General features: G+C 41.5%; 1 protein-coding gene across 6 annotated transcripts in view; it reads right to left on the reverse strand.

Moving 5' to 3' along the window:
* Positions 1-2,528: 2,528 nt before the first annotated feature.
* atl2 (atlastin GTPase 2) overlaps positions 2,529-16,399 on the reverse strand; it is a 97,792-nt gene continuing 83,921 nt past the window's right edge. For 5 of the 6 annotated variants that reach the window (XM_059986386.1, XM_059986389.1, XM_059986387.1 and 2 more), the window contains one exon: positions 2,529-3,681. In XM_059986386.1, the coding sequence (XP_059842369.1) occupies positions 3,562-3,681 (120 nt within the window). In that variant the 3' untranslated portion in view covers positions 2,529-3,561. Of the gene's footprint in view, positions 4,259-16,399 lie in introns of all 6 variants that reach the window. The other variant, XM_059986388.1, reaches the window with a different exon arrangement.

The raw sequence follows: 16,399 nt of genomic DNA on the forward strand, positions 1-16,399 counted from the left end.
GTTACTCAAATTATACTTCTCCTTGCAGGCACTTATTCCACTAGTTGAGCACAGCCAGGATGTCCTTCCTTTACCCTGGAGACCAAAACTGTACACAATACTCCAGGTGTGGTCTCACCAGGACTCTGTACAAATGCAAAAGGATTTCCTTGCTCTTGTACTCAATTCCCTTTGTAATAAAGGCCAACATTCCATTTGTCTTCTTCACTGCCTGCTGCACTTGCTCATTCACCTTCAGTGACTGATGAACAAGGACTCCTAGATCTCTTTGTATTTCTCCCTTACCTAACTCTACACCGTTCAGATAATCTGCCTTCCTGTTCTTACTCCCAAAGTGGATAACCTCATACTTATTCACATTAATCACCTGCCAAGTATCTGCCCACTCACCCAGCCTATCCAAGTCACCCTGAATTCTCCTAACATCCTCATCACATGTCACACTGCCACCCAGCTTAGTATCATCAGCAAACTTGATGTTATTCTCAATGCCTTCATCTAAATAGTTGATGTAAATCGTAAACAGCTGTGGTCCCAATACCGCGCCCTGTGGCACCCCACTAGTCACCACCTGCCATTCCGAGAAACACCCATTCACCATTACCCTTTGCTTCCTATCTGCCAACCAGTTTTCTATCCATGTCAATGTCTCCCCCCCCCCCCCCCAATGCCATGAGCTCTGATTTTACCCACCAATCTCCTATGTGGGACCTTATCAAATGCCTTCTGAAAATCGAGGTACACTACATCCACTGGATCTCCCTTGTCTAACTTCCTGGTTACATCCTCGAAAAACTCCAATTAGTCAAGCATGATTTGCCCTTAGTAAATCCATGCTGGCTCGGCCCAATCCTATCACTACTATCTAGATATGCCACTATTTCATCTTTAATAATGGACTCTAGCGTCTTTCCCACTACTGATGTTAGGCTGACAGGACAATAGTTCTCTGTTTTCTCCCTCCTTTCTTAAAAAATGGGATAACATTAGCCATTCTCCAATCCTCAGGAACTGATCCTGAATCTAAGGAACATTGGAAATGATTACCAAAGCATCCGCAATTTCCAGAGCCAGCTCCTTTAGTACCCTAGGATGCAGACCATCTGGACCTGGGGATTTGTCAGCCTTCAGTCCATCAGTTTACTCATCACCGTTTCCTTCTTAATTTCAATCTGTTTCATTTCCTCTGTTACCCTATGTCCTTGGCCGATCCCATTCTTTTTTCCCAAAAGAGCTTAGGTGCTTGGCAAAGATTAGGAGACCGATTTGAGAGGAATAGTAAGTCAGCCATGATGGAATTGTGGAGTAGACTCAGTGGGCTGAATGACCCAATTCTATGTCTTCAGTGGAAGTTAAGGTTTCAGGCCAAAAACACTTCAAAAACCTTCCACTACAGCAGGAGTTCCCAACCTGGTGTCCACAGATCCATCAGTTAATGGCATAAAAAGAGACTGGGAGCCCCTGCACTACAGTATTTACAAGGTGAAACATTAACTTCCTCTTTCCAGAGATGCATCAACTGTTTCCAATATTGTATTTTTTTATTTCATATTGCCAACATCTGCAATTTTCTTTATTTTCATTGTCAAAGCTTCTTGTTTACAATCATACTTTATTTGTATACTTTCTAGTTCTCGTAGTTGTTACAGAGGCAAGATTGACTAGTAATTGTTCACACGCACAAATGTGTGAAAGAATACTCATAGGAAGAAGTTAATGAAAGGGGACAGGATTTTTTTGGCCACCACTCAAAACCCCACAGCATTATTTGAATAGGCTGATTATCACCTTTAAATAGGAAAATGAAAAGCATGTTGCATGGATTCAAGTGGATCATGGGCCAGCCTGTACAGCCACCCAAGGACAACCCCTTAAGAGAACATTTTACTAGACTGAAGTGATCACACCACCACCTTAAAGTCGAAACCTTAGCTATATTTTGGTGCTATACACAAATTGGATTCAATTAGAGCTGACCAGATTATTTTGAAGCTTCAGAGTCAGGGTACACTGAAATGATGCAAACTGTGCCTGTCAATGACATTCAGACATCAGAATATCTTCATCAATCAATCATGATCCAACTAACCACTCCAAGCTGGCTTTTGAGACATACATCCAACTAGACCAATTATAGCTTCATCCATAACAGTTACTGCAGATTCAGTTGTTTTCAATTGTTTTGACAGGAGGAAAATAAAATTTTATTACTGCCAAATTAAATTACTTTATTCCATCTGAGCAACAATATACAATACTGAAATATTAGAATGTTTCTGAAGCACAATCAGCAAGTTTGTGAAAACTGTTCAATGTGTATCTAAACAATTTATATTACCCATTACGGATTTTATATACAGATACAAGCACTCTTGGGGGGCAGAAACACATTTCTTTGTACATTTAAATGAGGCCAATATGACCTAGATACATTTTACAGATTAAGTATTAAATTTAAAAAAAGTTTTGACACTTAAATGACCATTACATCTTGCAGAATTCATTTCACCCAAAAAATACAAACAGAAGCAGGAAATATCAGAGTACTTTAATTATGTATTGAAAAATAAATTACAGGAAATAACTTTAAAATGCAACAGAAGACAACTGAATTCCACAACAAACATTCCCAATGCTTTGCAATAAGGGGTAGGATTGCAACGCTCAAGGCAGTTAATATCACAAATATATCAAAACCTCAAATTTGATGCATTTTGATGCTTACATCACTCACAAATAACAGTCCTTTACATAAACTGCACGGAGTCTACCACTGTACCAGATTTTGCCATTAACTACAAAAACTTTGATACAAAATTTGGTATTTATATATTTATATTTCATATACATGCCCCATGTCCATAATTTGATAGAAAATTAAATTAAAGATAATGCAGTGTGCAGGCAAATACTAACTTACAACCATGGGTAACAGTTCTTTGTGGATGGACTTACTGTTAAAAAGGAAAATGAAAAGCATGTTGGATGGATTAGTGGCAGTAATGAAATGGTGAAATCTCCCAGCAGTTCAACTGTAAATGATGCATGATGTTGTCAGTATGTATTCAGGGAAAAAAAAAGGCCTGGCAAGCTTCAATTACTCTCAACCTAACAAAGTTTGGATTCATGCACTGTAATACTGGTAATAAAAGCAGAACTTTAACAAAATAAAGGAAGTATGCACTGACTGATTTTCTATGCATCACCTCAAATGATCCCATTGATTCATCTGTACAGATAACTCAGTACAAATCAGTCTATTACACAAATCCACCAATGCACTAGAGGTGACTTGAAAAGGAAATTCAACTTATGTTCATGACAATAAGTAACATTCAAAATTAATTTTGATTTTAATTTATCCCTGAACTTTATTTAATGTAATTTTCTATCCATTATTAAAATCTTCTCCAGCAAAATTCCTTCTTTCTTCAGACCTTTATGGCAGCATCCAGTGAAGTTGGGACTTTCACTTCAAAATCTACACAGAATATATTGATGCACCAAGTCCAGAACCTATAGCAAACACTTGACAGCAAAAGAACCAGGCAAGTTGGATTGTCAGTTTGTCTTTAATTTGGCATGTTGGGAGCCCTGCTCAGTCAAACCTGCTTTGATGGAGTTTGCTACAGTTTGCTTTATGTTGTCCTCCATCAAACTGTCACTCAGTGGCTTCAACACCTGTAATATGGGAATGTTAAAAGAAAAAAAAGGGAGACTTAAAAACATACTAACAGAAAGCAGAAATATGTTCATTGTAAGTTTCCCCATTAAGTAGCTTCAGAATAGCTATATGAATAAAGAATTAAAAAATGGAATGGAAAACTAAGTTCAACTAAAGAAAGTTGTGGAAAAATAAGCTAACTATTGATTGTGCAATTCTGGCATTATATAATACAATGGATAATACAAGGTTTATATATATATATATATATATATAAATTAAATTTTAAAAAGTTCATGATCTTAAGATGCATTTACCACAACTTTCAACTCAGTTTTTAATGTCACTTAAGAAATAAGTAGCTCTGCACCCTACATTGAGTTAGCCATGTACAATTTATAGCTTCCTGCGCAGTAAAACCCTGACCAGTTCATGCTGTACATGTCATTGTCCACACTTGCATCCCAATCCCAAAACATGAAAGGACAACAGCTAGTTTTTCTTCTTGTTGTTGTTGGATGATAGCCTCAGTGATGATGTAACAGTACGATGGATCACTCTATTTCGAGCTGATGTGAACAGCTTGCTTAACACCTAAAACAAGGAGTTGTTTGTTAGTGACTACAAAGTACTATATTTCTCAAAAAGATTGACTGGGACAATTACAATAAACAAATTTTCCAGAAAACAAGGTTTTCACCTTCTTTGGACTCCGCTGGATTGCGAGGAAAAAAAGAAAGAAAAGGCAGTTAGTGTACAGTGATAAGTATAGACAGACTAAAGTTTAGAAAGCAAAGCTTAAATTTGAAGATCCAAGGACAGTCTGCAGAGCACGATACAGCCAGGGGAAATATTTATTCAGGTCAGTCCCAGAGCAGGAACAAACATTAAATGAGTAACCCAAATCTTCCTTTTAATTCCCAAACCCCTTCTTAATTTGAACAGGAGTAGTTAATATTTCCCTTTAACTCTGTCCTGCCATTCAATAAAATCAAGGATGATTTGAATACCAATTGAATTCTCATTTCTACAAGTTCCTCAGGCAAAAGCTAAAAAGGCCAGATAGCACATATTAGGTCAGCTTCTAATCCCACTGTTACCAGACGCTTGAATAGACCTTTGAATAGACAAGAACCCCTTTTGTGGTCCTTGAACTTTGCCTACCTGCGCTTTCTCTAACTGCAACACTGCACTGCTTTTTTAAACTACCTCAATGTAATTATGGGTGGCATGAAGCTTTTCACTGCACCTCAGTCTGTGACAATAATAAACCAAACCAAACTGCTCAGAACAATCCCGCTTTGGTCTAACTACAGTTATAAATTGTACTCCAAGCCTCACGATAAAAACCTAGATCTCACTGGACCTGCTGTTGACTGTTTGAACTACTTAAAACATGTTGTCTTATTTCCACCATCTCATGTTATGATCTAGTTAAGCAAGATTTTGGTTAAGGCCGTAAGATGTAGGAGAAGAGTTAGGCCATTCAGCTCAGAGTCAGCTCCACCATTCCACCATGGCTGATTTATTATCCCTCCCAACCCCACGGTCTTGCTTTCTCCTTGTAACCTTTTACACCCTTACATATCAATTTCTGCTTTAAAAATATCCAATTATTGGCCTCCACAGCAATGAATTCCACAGAATCACCACCCTCTGGCTAAATAAATTCCTCCTCTGTTCTAAAGGGAAGTCCTATTCTGAGGCTGTGCTCTCTGGTCTGACCTTCCTCCATGTCCACTAAGCCTTTCAATATTCAATAGTTTTTAATGAGATTACCTCTCATTCTTCTGAACTCCAGTGAGTACAAGTACAGGCAGAGAGGCAAAGGCATAAATAAAATTGTTCCATCTGCTGAATGAAACATTCTTGTGAATGTCATCAATGCCAACACATCTTTTCTTAGACTAGGGGTGTAAAACTGTTCAGAATTCTCCAAGTGCAGTCTGACCGCTGCCTTGTAGTGCTGAGGCTTTAATTCTTGCTTTCCTATACTAGTCCTCACAAAATAAATGCTAACATAGCATTTACCTTCCTTTCTACCAATTCAACCTGCAAGTTAACCTTTAGGAAATTCATGACCTCCAAGTTCCTTTTTACTTCTGATTTCTGAATTTGTTCCCTGTTTAGAGAAAAGTCTGGAGTAGGTCTTTATTTCTTCTACCAAAGTGTATGTTTACCTATACTATATCCATTTACCACTTCCTTACCCTTGCAAGTCTAAGTCCTTCTGCAGACATCACTTCATCACTTATCTCTGTATCACCTGCAAACTTGGCCATAAAACCATCAATTCCATCACACAAATCATTGAAAGGTAATGTGCAAAAACAGTCCTATGAACTACCACTAGTCAGTGACAGCCAACCAGAATAGACCCAGCTATTTCCATTCTGGCTGACAGGCAGGAGGCAAATTTTCTATCCATGCTAGTATCTTTCCTGTAATACCATGAGCACTTATGTTATTTAGCAGCCTCACATGCATAGCAGCCTTGTCAAAGGCCTTCTGAAAATGCAAGTAAACATCCATTGACACTGCTTTGTCTATCCTACCTATTATTTCCTCAAATAGATAATTCAAATAGATTTTTCAGATATTTCCATTTAAGGAGACCATTCTGACTTGGCCTATTTTATCATGCACTTCCAAGTACTCTGAAACCTTATCCTTAATAATAGGATCCAACATCTTGCCAACCACTGAGGTCAGGCTAACTAGCCTGTAATTCAGTCTTTTGCCTGCCCCCCCCACCCTTCTTAAAGAGTGATATTTTGCAATTTTATAGTGCAATATAATTTATTCAGTTTCATGATCAACGTAAGCAGAGACAAGGAATCCTTATTTTGCTTAAGACTGGATAAAGATGCTTTTAAAAACACCTCCCCCCCATATATACTTACCAATTTCAGAAACAATAGGAGACAGTAATAAATCAGAATCTAGTCTTTAGATCCTGCACTTGCTCAACCAGCCCTAAATTCATTTCTAGTTTTGTTTCCTTTCTTCTAATGCCCTATAACTCCTTGCTTCTGGAGGTAGATCGCAAATTTGGAGCCAACTCCTGAGAGTTCAAAGTACTGTACTCCACAATGTACTTCACCCCAAAACCACAGGCAGGGCAGAGATTGGAATGTTGCTGTTTGGAAAACTCCATGAAAGTAATAGGCCTTATTCACCCATTACTTCAATATCTTGTCTACCAAGACATAGCGATTAAGCTCTTATATTGTGAATGAAGGAACCAATGCAGCATGTACTATTACAGCGACTGTAAGGGTGCTGGAAAGCAAGTTGCGAGAAAGGCTGTCTGCAAAGGTAAATAGCTCAAAACAAAAGCAAGATTTGTCAGATGGAATACTGTATAACACATAGGAACGCAAAGTTGAAATGAACTTTGTTTACACACTGAGAATGTAAATTGTGATTGTAGAAAGATCTAGGTGTTTTTGCATATTGTAAAATTAGTCAGCTCCATCATGGGTACAAGTATTAGTAGTATCCAAGACATCTTCAAGGAGCAGTGCCTCTGAAAGGTAGCATCCATTATTAAGGATCCCCCCCTCACCCAAGGCATACCATTTTCTCACTGTTACCATCAGAGAGGAGGTACAGAACCCTAAAGATACATACTCAGCGATTCAGGTACAGCTTCTTCCCCTTTGCCATGCAATTCCTAAAATAGACACTGAACCCATAAACACAACCTAACTTTTTACTTGTTTTTGCATTACTATTCTTAATTTATTTAATATACATAACTTAATAAATATAGAATATAAATGAATTGCATTATGTATGGCATTGTATTGCTGCTGCAAAGTTAACAAATTTCATGACATATGCTGGTGATATTAAATTGGATCCTGATATGAAACAAAGTGGACACTGTAATTAGAAAAGGAAAATGGAAGGAATGAGTACAAGAGTAGCAAAGTCTTGCTATAACTATATAAGTGCATTATTTTGGTCTCCATATTTAAAGAGTGATACACAAGGTTGATTCTAGGCAATGAGGAAAGTTTGAGCTGGCAAGAACTTGACTTTGGAGTATTGAAGAATGTGAAACAAGACACTGAGGGGTTTTAACAAGGTAAATGCAGAGGAGGAACGTTCAGAGTTCTAAGGATCTTTAAAGGCAACACAAGTGAATCTGCAGATGCTGGAAATAAATAACAACACAAAATGCTGGCAGAACTCAGCAGGCCAGACAGCATCTATGGGAGGAGGTAGTGACGACGTTTCAGGTCGAAACCCTTCATCAGGAGTGAAGTAACATGGGATAGTCGAGGGGGGATAAGAAGTGGGGGAGGGATAAGGTAGAGAGCTGGGAAGTGATAGGCTGGAGGGAAATGGGCTGGGGGAAGGTGGAGAATTATGGGAAATGAAAGAGAAAGAAAGGTAGGGCTGGGGGGGGGGGGGGGAGATTATAGTGAGGGGAAAGAGAGAGAAAGAGAACCAGACTAAAATTATAGATAGGGATGGGGTAAGGGGGGGGGGGGGCAGGGGTATCAACAGAGGTCTGTGAGTTGAATGTTCATGCCCGCAGGTAGGAGGCTCCCTAGATGGGAAATAAGGTGTTGCCCCATCAACCTGCGTGTGGCCTCATCTTGACTGTAGAGGAGGCCATGGACAGACATGTCGGAGTGGGAGTGGTCTGTGGAATTGAAGCGTGTGGCCACAGGGAGATCCCGCCACTGCTGGAGGACTGAACGCCAGAGTTTGGCGAAACGGTCTCCCAGTCTGCGGCGGGTCCCAATGTATAAATGGTCACATCGGGAGCACTGGATACAGTATATCACCCCAGTTGACTCACAGGTGAAGTGGTGCCTCACCTGAAAGGACTGTCTGGGGCCTGGGATGGTGGTGGGGGAAGAAGTGTGGGGGCAGGTGTAGCACTTCTTCGGTTTGCAGGGATAACAGCCTGGAGGGAGGTCAATGGAGAGGGATGGGGGGATGAATGGACAAGGGAGTTGCGTAGGGAGTGATCCCTGCGGAAAGCCAAGAGTGGGGGGGGGGGGGGGGAGAGAGGAGGGGAAGATGTGTCTGGTGGTGGGATCCCGTAGGAGGTGGCAGAAGTTACAGAGGATTATACATTGGATCTGTAGGCTGGGAGGGTGATAGGCGAGGACCAGGGGGACTCTACCCCTGGTGGGCTGGCGGGGGGATGGGGTAAGGACAGAGGTGCGTGAAATACAGGAGACGCGATGGAGGGCAGAGTTGATAGTGGACGAAGGGAAGCCCCTTTCTCTAAAAAAGGAAGACGACCTCCATTGATACCCCTGCCCCCCCCCTTACCCCATCCCCATCTATAATTTTAGTCTGGTTCTCTTTCTCTCCCCCCCCCCCCCCCATAATCTCCCCCTAGCCCTACCTCTTTCTTTCTTTTATTTCCCATAATTCTCCACCTTCCTCCTAGCCCATTTCCCTCCAGCCTATCACTTCCTAGCTCTCTACTTCATCCCTCCCCCCACTTCTTATCCCTCCTCGACTATCCCATGTTATTCACTTCGGATAAAGGGTTTATCACGTCGTTACTACCTCCTCCCATAGATCACGTCGTCACTACCTCCTCCCATAGATGCTGTCTGGCCTGTTGAGTTCTGCCAGCATTTTGTGATGCTAAGAATCTTTAGTTTTCTTCACTACTGAGTGTGGAGGCTGCATCATTGTACATGGATGAGTTATTTATAGGGACTCGTAGGTTATGGGGAGGTACAAGTCATTTGTATTGAATGGCAGCCGAGGCTCAAATGGTCAAATTTGATCAAATCAAATGGTTAAATCCTCCAATTTTTTATGCTCTACAGTTCATCTTGAAATATTTGCTTAAAGAGGTCATGGAGTGCTGAAAGTATTCAGCAGGCCATGCATCATCTATAGAGGAGAAACAATTCATATTTCAGGTTGCCAACCCTTCTTCAGAACTGTAAAAAATTTAGAATATAGGCATACTTAAATTCGTGAAGGGGCAAGAATAAGGAGAAAGGGGATATGAGTGGATACCAACATGGACAACACATATTGATGTCATCCAGGAGGGAGTGTACAAGCCTTGTTAATGAAGCTAATCTGGAGGTATAAATGGGAGAGCTGAGGAGAGAGAAAAAAATCTGCTAGAACTGAAATACAAAATATAATGGCTGTAAGCAATCTGATATAAAGGAGAATGCTAAGAATTCCCAACAGCTCAGGCAGAATCTGTAGGGAAAAAGAAATTGAAGTTCATCAGAAATTGCCAGGGCTAAAAACTGCAGACAATGGAAAACAAAAAAACAGTGTCTATGGAGACGAGCAGTGCTAATGCCATAGACTGATAAACCCCATTGATCCACATGCCAACCTTATTCACCTCTCACCTACAGATGCAGAAAGTTGAGATAGCTAATATGAGAGGGCATAATTTTAAGGTGATTGGAAGTACGGCGGTGGTGGGGGCATAGGAGAATTCTTTTAAAAGTGGTGTGTCACTGCTGGGGTGGTGGTACAGGCAGATACATTAGCGACACAGGAACATCTAAGAAACTCCTAGCTAGTCACATGGATAAGAGAAAATGAAAGGCTACATAGAAGGCAAGAGAGTTAGGTTAATTTTAGTGTAGGTTAAAAAATTGGCACAACTTTGTGGACCGAAGGGTCTGTACTGTGCTGTAATGCTCGATGTATACAAGATGCAACCTTGCCTATACTCTATAAAGTTAAATCAAAACCTGTACTTTATATATCTTCTCCCTCGCAATGCAAGCCAGTGTACACTAGCCATGCTAATTACTTTTTGCACCTGCCTTTCATGCACTAGGGCTTAGATCTATTTAAACCTCAAAACACATGCCATTTAAAATAATTTGCATTCCATTCTTCCTTCCAAAGTGGATAACCTGACATTTCTTTCCCTATATTTTCAAAGTTCAAAATAAATTTTATTATCAAAGTACCTGTATCTCACTGAGTTTCATTTCCCTGCAGGCATACTCCACAAATCTATAAAAGAGTAACTATAACAGAATCAATGAAAAACTGCCCGACTAGGGAGTTCAACCAGAGTGCAGAAAACAAAATAAGCAAAGGCAGCAAAGAGGAGGAGTAGAATAGAACTAACAAATAACCCTTTGCCATCATCAGCTACTCTCCCCCTTGGCATACACAGATCTCCAAACTCAAGATTTCTCTGTGGTAACACATTCGAAGGTCAGTAACTACCCCTGAGCTTGTCACCACTGAGAAATCTCCATCCAACAAGAAGTGATGAAAGACCATAGAGAAAATGCGATTCTTCAGTAAAGATCAGATGTCACTATTCTGAAAGTCTGCACTCACTGTGCAGCCAGAGTACAACCTTAAGCCACATTTCCCAGTGCGGAATGGCTGCTTCACTCGGTCTTGGGCTAGCACTACTAGATGCCTTCTGTATCAATTCATTGCTGTAGGATTGCCTGAGGACAGAGGTTCATGTCAGGTCCCAAGTACTGAGAGGTCAGGAGCTTTATACCAGGTTCCTGGTAAAATACACAACTTAAGCTGATGTCTTTTTCTTTTCAAGGAATAGTACTGGATATGTACCTGTGAGAGTTCAGATCGGAGGACCAAAAGCAGAAGGAACCACATATGAATCAAACAACACACACAAAATGCTGGTGGAACACAGCAGGCCAGGCAGCATCTATAGGGAGAAGCACTGTCGATGTTTCAGGCCGAGACTCTTCATCAGGACTCACAAAGGGTCTCGGCCCGAAACGTCGACAGTGCTTCTCCCTATAGATGCTACCTGGCCTGCTGTGTTCCACCAGCATTTTGTAAGTTGTTTGAATTTCCAGCATCTGCAGATTTCCTCGTGTTTGCACATATGGATCAGTCAGCTTTGAGGTAGTGCTAAGAAGGTTCCCAGTGTACCCTTGGTTCCCATATAAAATATATTGCGAATAGCTGAAGCCCCAGAACTAATCCCTGTGGCACCCACTGATTATAAATCTGAAACGGATCCATTTACATCAACTTTAGTTTCTGCAGTTAGCCTCTACCCTATCAATCTGAGCCATTTATTGTTTATTACAAGGGGGGGTGTGGGGGGTGGTGTGTGTGTGTGTCTGTGTGTGTGTGTGTGTGTATTAGACTACCTTATTAACTACCAGCAAATGTGGGGAAAGAAGCAAGAAACCCAGTCATGAACTTAAAATTTTACCTGGATTATTGTAACTGTTAGGTAGCACTGACCCCATGCACTTCTTGTTCAGTAACCTTTCATGACACTACTGAATATCTTTTGGAAATCAATTATATGACATTTATTGGGTATTATACACCATTCTTATCACATCCTTAATAAATCTGTCACACAATATTTCCCTTTCAGAAAAACTGATTTGACTCTGCTTGACTGTCTTATGATTCTTTGTATGTCCCCTTAAAGGATCCTAACAATTTATCCATTGATACAAATGACAGGACAGCTGAGCCAGATATCCAATGCTCTTCTGTTTTTGAATAGCAGTGTTATACTTGCAACTTCCCACCCTCTGGGACCTTGTGTAACCAGGGCTTATTGACAAATTTCAACCAAAGTTTCCATCACCTTTGTAGCCACTTATAGCAGGCTATTAGATCCAGGAAACTTGATCTATAGCCCCATCCATTTGCCTAGTATGTTTTCCTCTAATGATAGAATTGGTTTTCAGGTTCAGTTTCTGCACAGCCTTCAATGATCTATTATTTATGTGATGTAATGTGACAAGATCAGCCACACCATATCACTTGTTGTCTATATTCTGCCTTTCTGACGCAGTCCTGATGCTGTGTGTGTCGTCATACAGGAGACCCCAGACTCAACACCACAATGCAGTATCAGGGGACTTCAACCATGTTTCTCTCTCAACAACCCAACCCACCTTCAATCAGTTTGTCAAGTGCCATACCAGGGAAAATACAACACTGGATCTCTTTTACACAAATATTAAAGATGCACACAGCTCTGCCCCCACTTGGAAGATCAGATCACAACCTGGTTCGACTTCTGCCTGTGTACAAGCCCAAAGTACAGCAACAGCTAGCTACCACCACGATAGTAAAGAAATTATCTCCAGTGCCTGTTGAGGCCTTGAAGGACTGCTTTGAGATTACTGACTGTAATGTGCTTAGTGAACCATATGGGGAGGACATTAACGAGCTTACTGATTGCATCACTGGCTACCAACAACTTCTATGTGGACACTGTAATACCATCAAGGACTATTTGCTGCTTCCCTAACAACAAACTATGAGCCATCAGTGATCTGAAGGCTCTTCTCAATCACAAAAAGAGAGCCTTCAGATCAGGAGACAGGAAGGAATTGAAACAGGTGCAGCGGGAGCTAAAAGAGAACAAGCTTGGGCAGAGCAGAACACAGGAGATATGGAGAGGCATGAAAAACATCAAGGCTGCAGAGCTTCCAACTGTGTGGAAAACATCATGGGTGGTCCCAGTACCCAAGAAGGGCAGACTGAAAGTCCTGAATGACTACCGTCCAGCGACCCTGACCTCACATAGTGAAGCCCGTAGAGAGGCTGATCCTGGCTCACTTCCAACCCCTGGTCAGATTAGCCCTTGATCCTCTCAGTTTGCCTACCAGGAGCACATTGGATTCGACGATGCCATCATTTACCTGCTGAACAGAGCCCATTATCCCACAAGGATAAGCAGGGCAGCACTGTGAGGATCATGTTTTTTTGATTTTTCTAGAGATTTCAATACCATACAGCTCATATTGCTGGGGGAAAAGCTCTGTTCAATACAGGTTAGCACTTGCTGGATAATGGACTACCTTACTGGTAAACCACAGTTTATGCAGCTTCAGAGTTGTGTGTCAGACATGGCTACAAGTAGCACTAGGCCACAGGGGCCTGTATTGGCTCTCCTCTTGTTTACCCTGTATATCCCAGACTTCAGTTACAACACTGAGTCACATCATCTACAGAAATTCTCTGATGACTCAGCAAAGTTGGATATATAAAGGGGTGGGAGGATGAATACAGAGACCTGGTGGAGGACTTTAGTAAGTCTAACTCTGCAATGATCCCTGTTACCATTGATGGTGAGGACATGGAAGTGGTGAGGATCTACAAGTACCTGGTGATGCACCTGGATAACAGACTTAAATGGAGCACCAACGCAGAGGCTGTGTACAAGCAGGGCCAGAGTCACCTCTTCTTCCTGAGGAGACTGAGGTCCTTTCAGTATACAGGCCTCTCCTTCACATGTTCTATCAGTCTGCTGGGGAAATGACATCAACACGGAGTAATGCCAACAGACTCAATAAACTGATTAGAAAGGCTGGCTCTGCTATTGGAGCCAAACTGGACACACTGGAGGCTGTGGTAGAACAGAGGACCCTACGGAAAATCCTGGCAATTCTGGACAATGTTCCTCATAGTCTACTACTAAAGTGCTCCTTTGTTTAGCCAAGGTGGCATGCAGACGAAGACAACTATGCTGCTTCAAAGAGCACTATACGAGGTCATTCTTCCCCTCGGCCATTAGGCTCTATGAGTCAACCTATAGCCAGGTGTAAAGGGGGTTTCTTCTTTTTTCTTTGTTACTGTGTATGTAATCAAAATGGCTTCTTTGTTTTGTTAAAAGCAGGACTGCTTCTTTGTTGCGAGAGCGCTGGAAGGTTGTTTGGGTTAAAATTTACTGATAACGAGAATTGTATTCCTTTGTAAACCAATTGGGATTAATGTTGTTCTTTCTTCTGAGTCTGTATGCTATTGTTGGTGGGCTTTTGGGGAGATCGGCGCGAGGGGTTGAGAGAGAGAGGACGCGATGCTGTAAGCTTGGCGAGGAACGGACCCCAAGCGGGGGTCCGAGGCCAGGAGGCACTCCGAGGAGAGGAGATGAAGCTAGATGTGCTTGGTTGACCACTTCGGATGGTCCTAAGCTGCGAGTCGAGGAGTTCGGAGGGGATCGAATGGTGGCCAGAAGACTTCAGTAATTGAGCTCCGATGGTTGTGCATGAAGTGGTTTGGACTTTGATAAGTTTGGCGCCTTTTCTTTATTTTTTTTCTTCATATATACTGTATCGTTATTAATCATTTAGTTATAGTAACCTTTATAAATTGTACTCATTTAATCGCATATGGTGTACTGTCTATTTTTGGGCGAGGCGGGGATATCACACAGCATCCACACCAGCTGATCACCCAGTTTGGCGGGGCCGAAGGCTGCTCCCCCTAGACGAGAACGAGCTGAGCGAGCCTGAGGCGACCCAGGGGGTTACACAGGGAAGTGATGACCCACTCTTGTTAGACTGTTTGAAGTAACTTTTTAAAAAATTCTTTCTTACTTCTCTTCTAATATTTGTATATCTGCGACCCTGTAATTTCCTTTGAGATCAACAAAATATTTATCTAAAACCTCTAAAGACCAATCCAAATTATTTAGAATTTCTCTCCCCAGTCTTGTCCTTCAAGGGATCAATGAATACTATAGCTACTCTCTACTTATTAAATACTCAAGATAGGTTTCACTGACTGTTTTTATATTATTTTACTGATTTTCTCAAATTTTATGCTCTCCATTAGTTTTTTTCAGTTCAATTTTTCCAATGTAGAGGTGCCATATCACGAACAGAAAATGCAACACTAAATTGTGAGCAGAGTACATTATTGCTTCTGTGGAAAGAGTGTTGGGTCCCTAGATACTGGGAAGGGAGGTTTAGACATTGCATCTCCTGTAATTGGATAGGAAGATGGAAGAACCCAACATGGAACATTCAGCAATCAAATGTTGTCCAATTTACCTACCGAGGGAATTTTCCACCATCACCCTGATTGTAGGGTACACTATTCTACCCCTGGCCAACATCAGGCCGGTACTAGAGGAGTGAGCACCGTATTCAGCAGTTACGAGATAGCACATCCTGACGTCTTCTTGATCATTGCCGAGGATCTTAACCTGGTCAGCTTGAGAAAACCTCAAATTACCATAAATATGTCACCTGTGGAACCAGAGGAGCCAACATACTTGACCACTGTTACACCACCATCAAGAATATCTACTGTGCCATCCCACGCCTGTACTTGGGCAATTCTGATTACCTGGCTGTACTTCTACTGCTGGCATACAGGTAGAGACTGAGGACCACAGCACCACTGGTGAGGATTACAAAGATATAGTTAAGGGAAGCATGGATTGGTGGACTGGACAACATTCAGGGATTCATCTTCAGATCTGAATGAAATGCCAGTTGTCACTGACTTCATCAAGACCTGTGTGGATGTACCCAAACCAGAAACCAAGGATGAACCATGAGATTTGCAATCTCCTGAGGGCTAGAACTTGGCAATCAAGAACAATCATCTAAAACTCTATAGCACATCCAGGTACAACCCACAGAAAGCTATCTTAAGAGCAAAATAGCAAATTCCAGTTAAGTTAAGAGAACTGGATGTACATCAGCTCTGCCACGGCTTGCAGGCCATCACTTCCTACAAGGCGAAACCCAACATCATAAATGACTGATGCTTCATTCAATGCTTGTTATGTATACATGCTTTGAAAGAGAGAATAGAACTATACCCATTCGAGTCCCTGCAGCATTTGCTGACACTGATATCTGTCTTAGGCCAACATCAGAATATCTTTCAAGAACCCTCACAAGGCGTCAGGCCTCAATGGTGTACTTGGTAGGGCACTGAAAACCTGTGCTGACAACTGGCTGGAGTGTTAAAGGGCATCTTCAATTTCTCACTGATGCAGTTAGAGGT

Source organism: Hypanus sabinus, chromosome 12 (genome assembly GCF_030144855.1).
Source record: "Hypanus sabinus isolate sHypSab1 chromosome 12, sHypSab1.hap1, whole genome shotgun sequence".
Taxonomy (NCBI): Eukaryota; Metazoa; Chordata; class Chondrichthyes; order Myliobatiformes; family Dasyatidae; genus Hypanus; species Hypanus sabinus.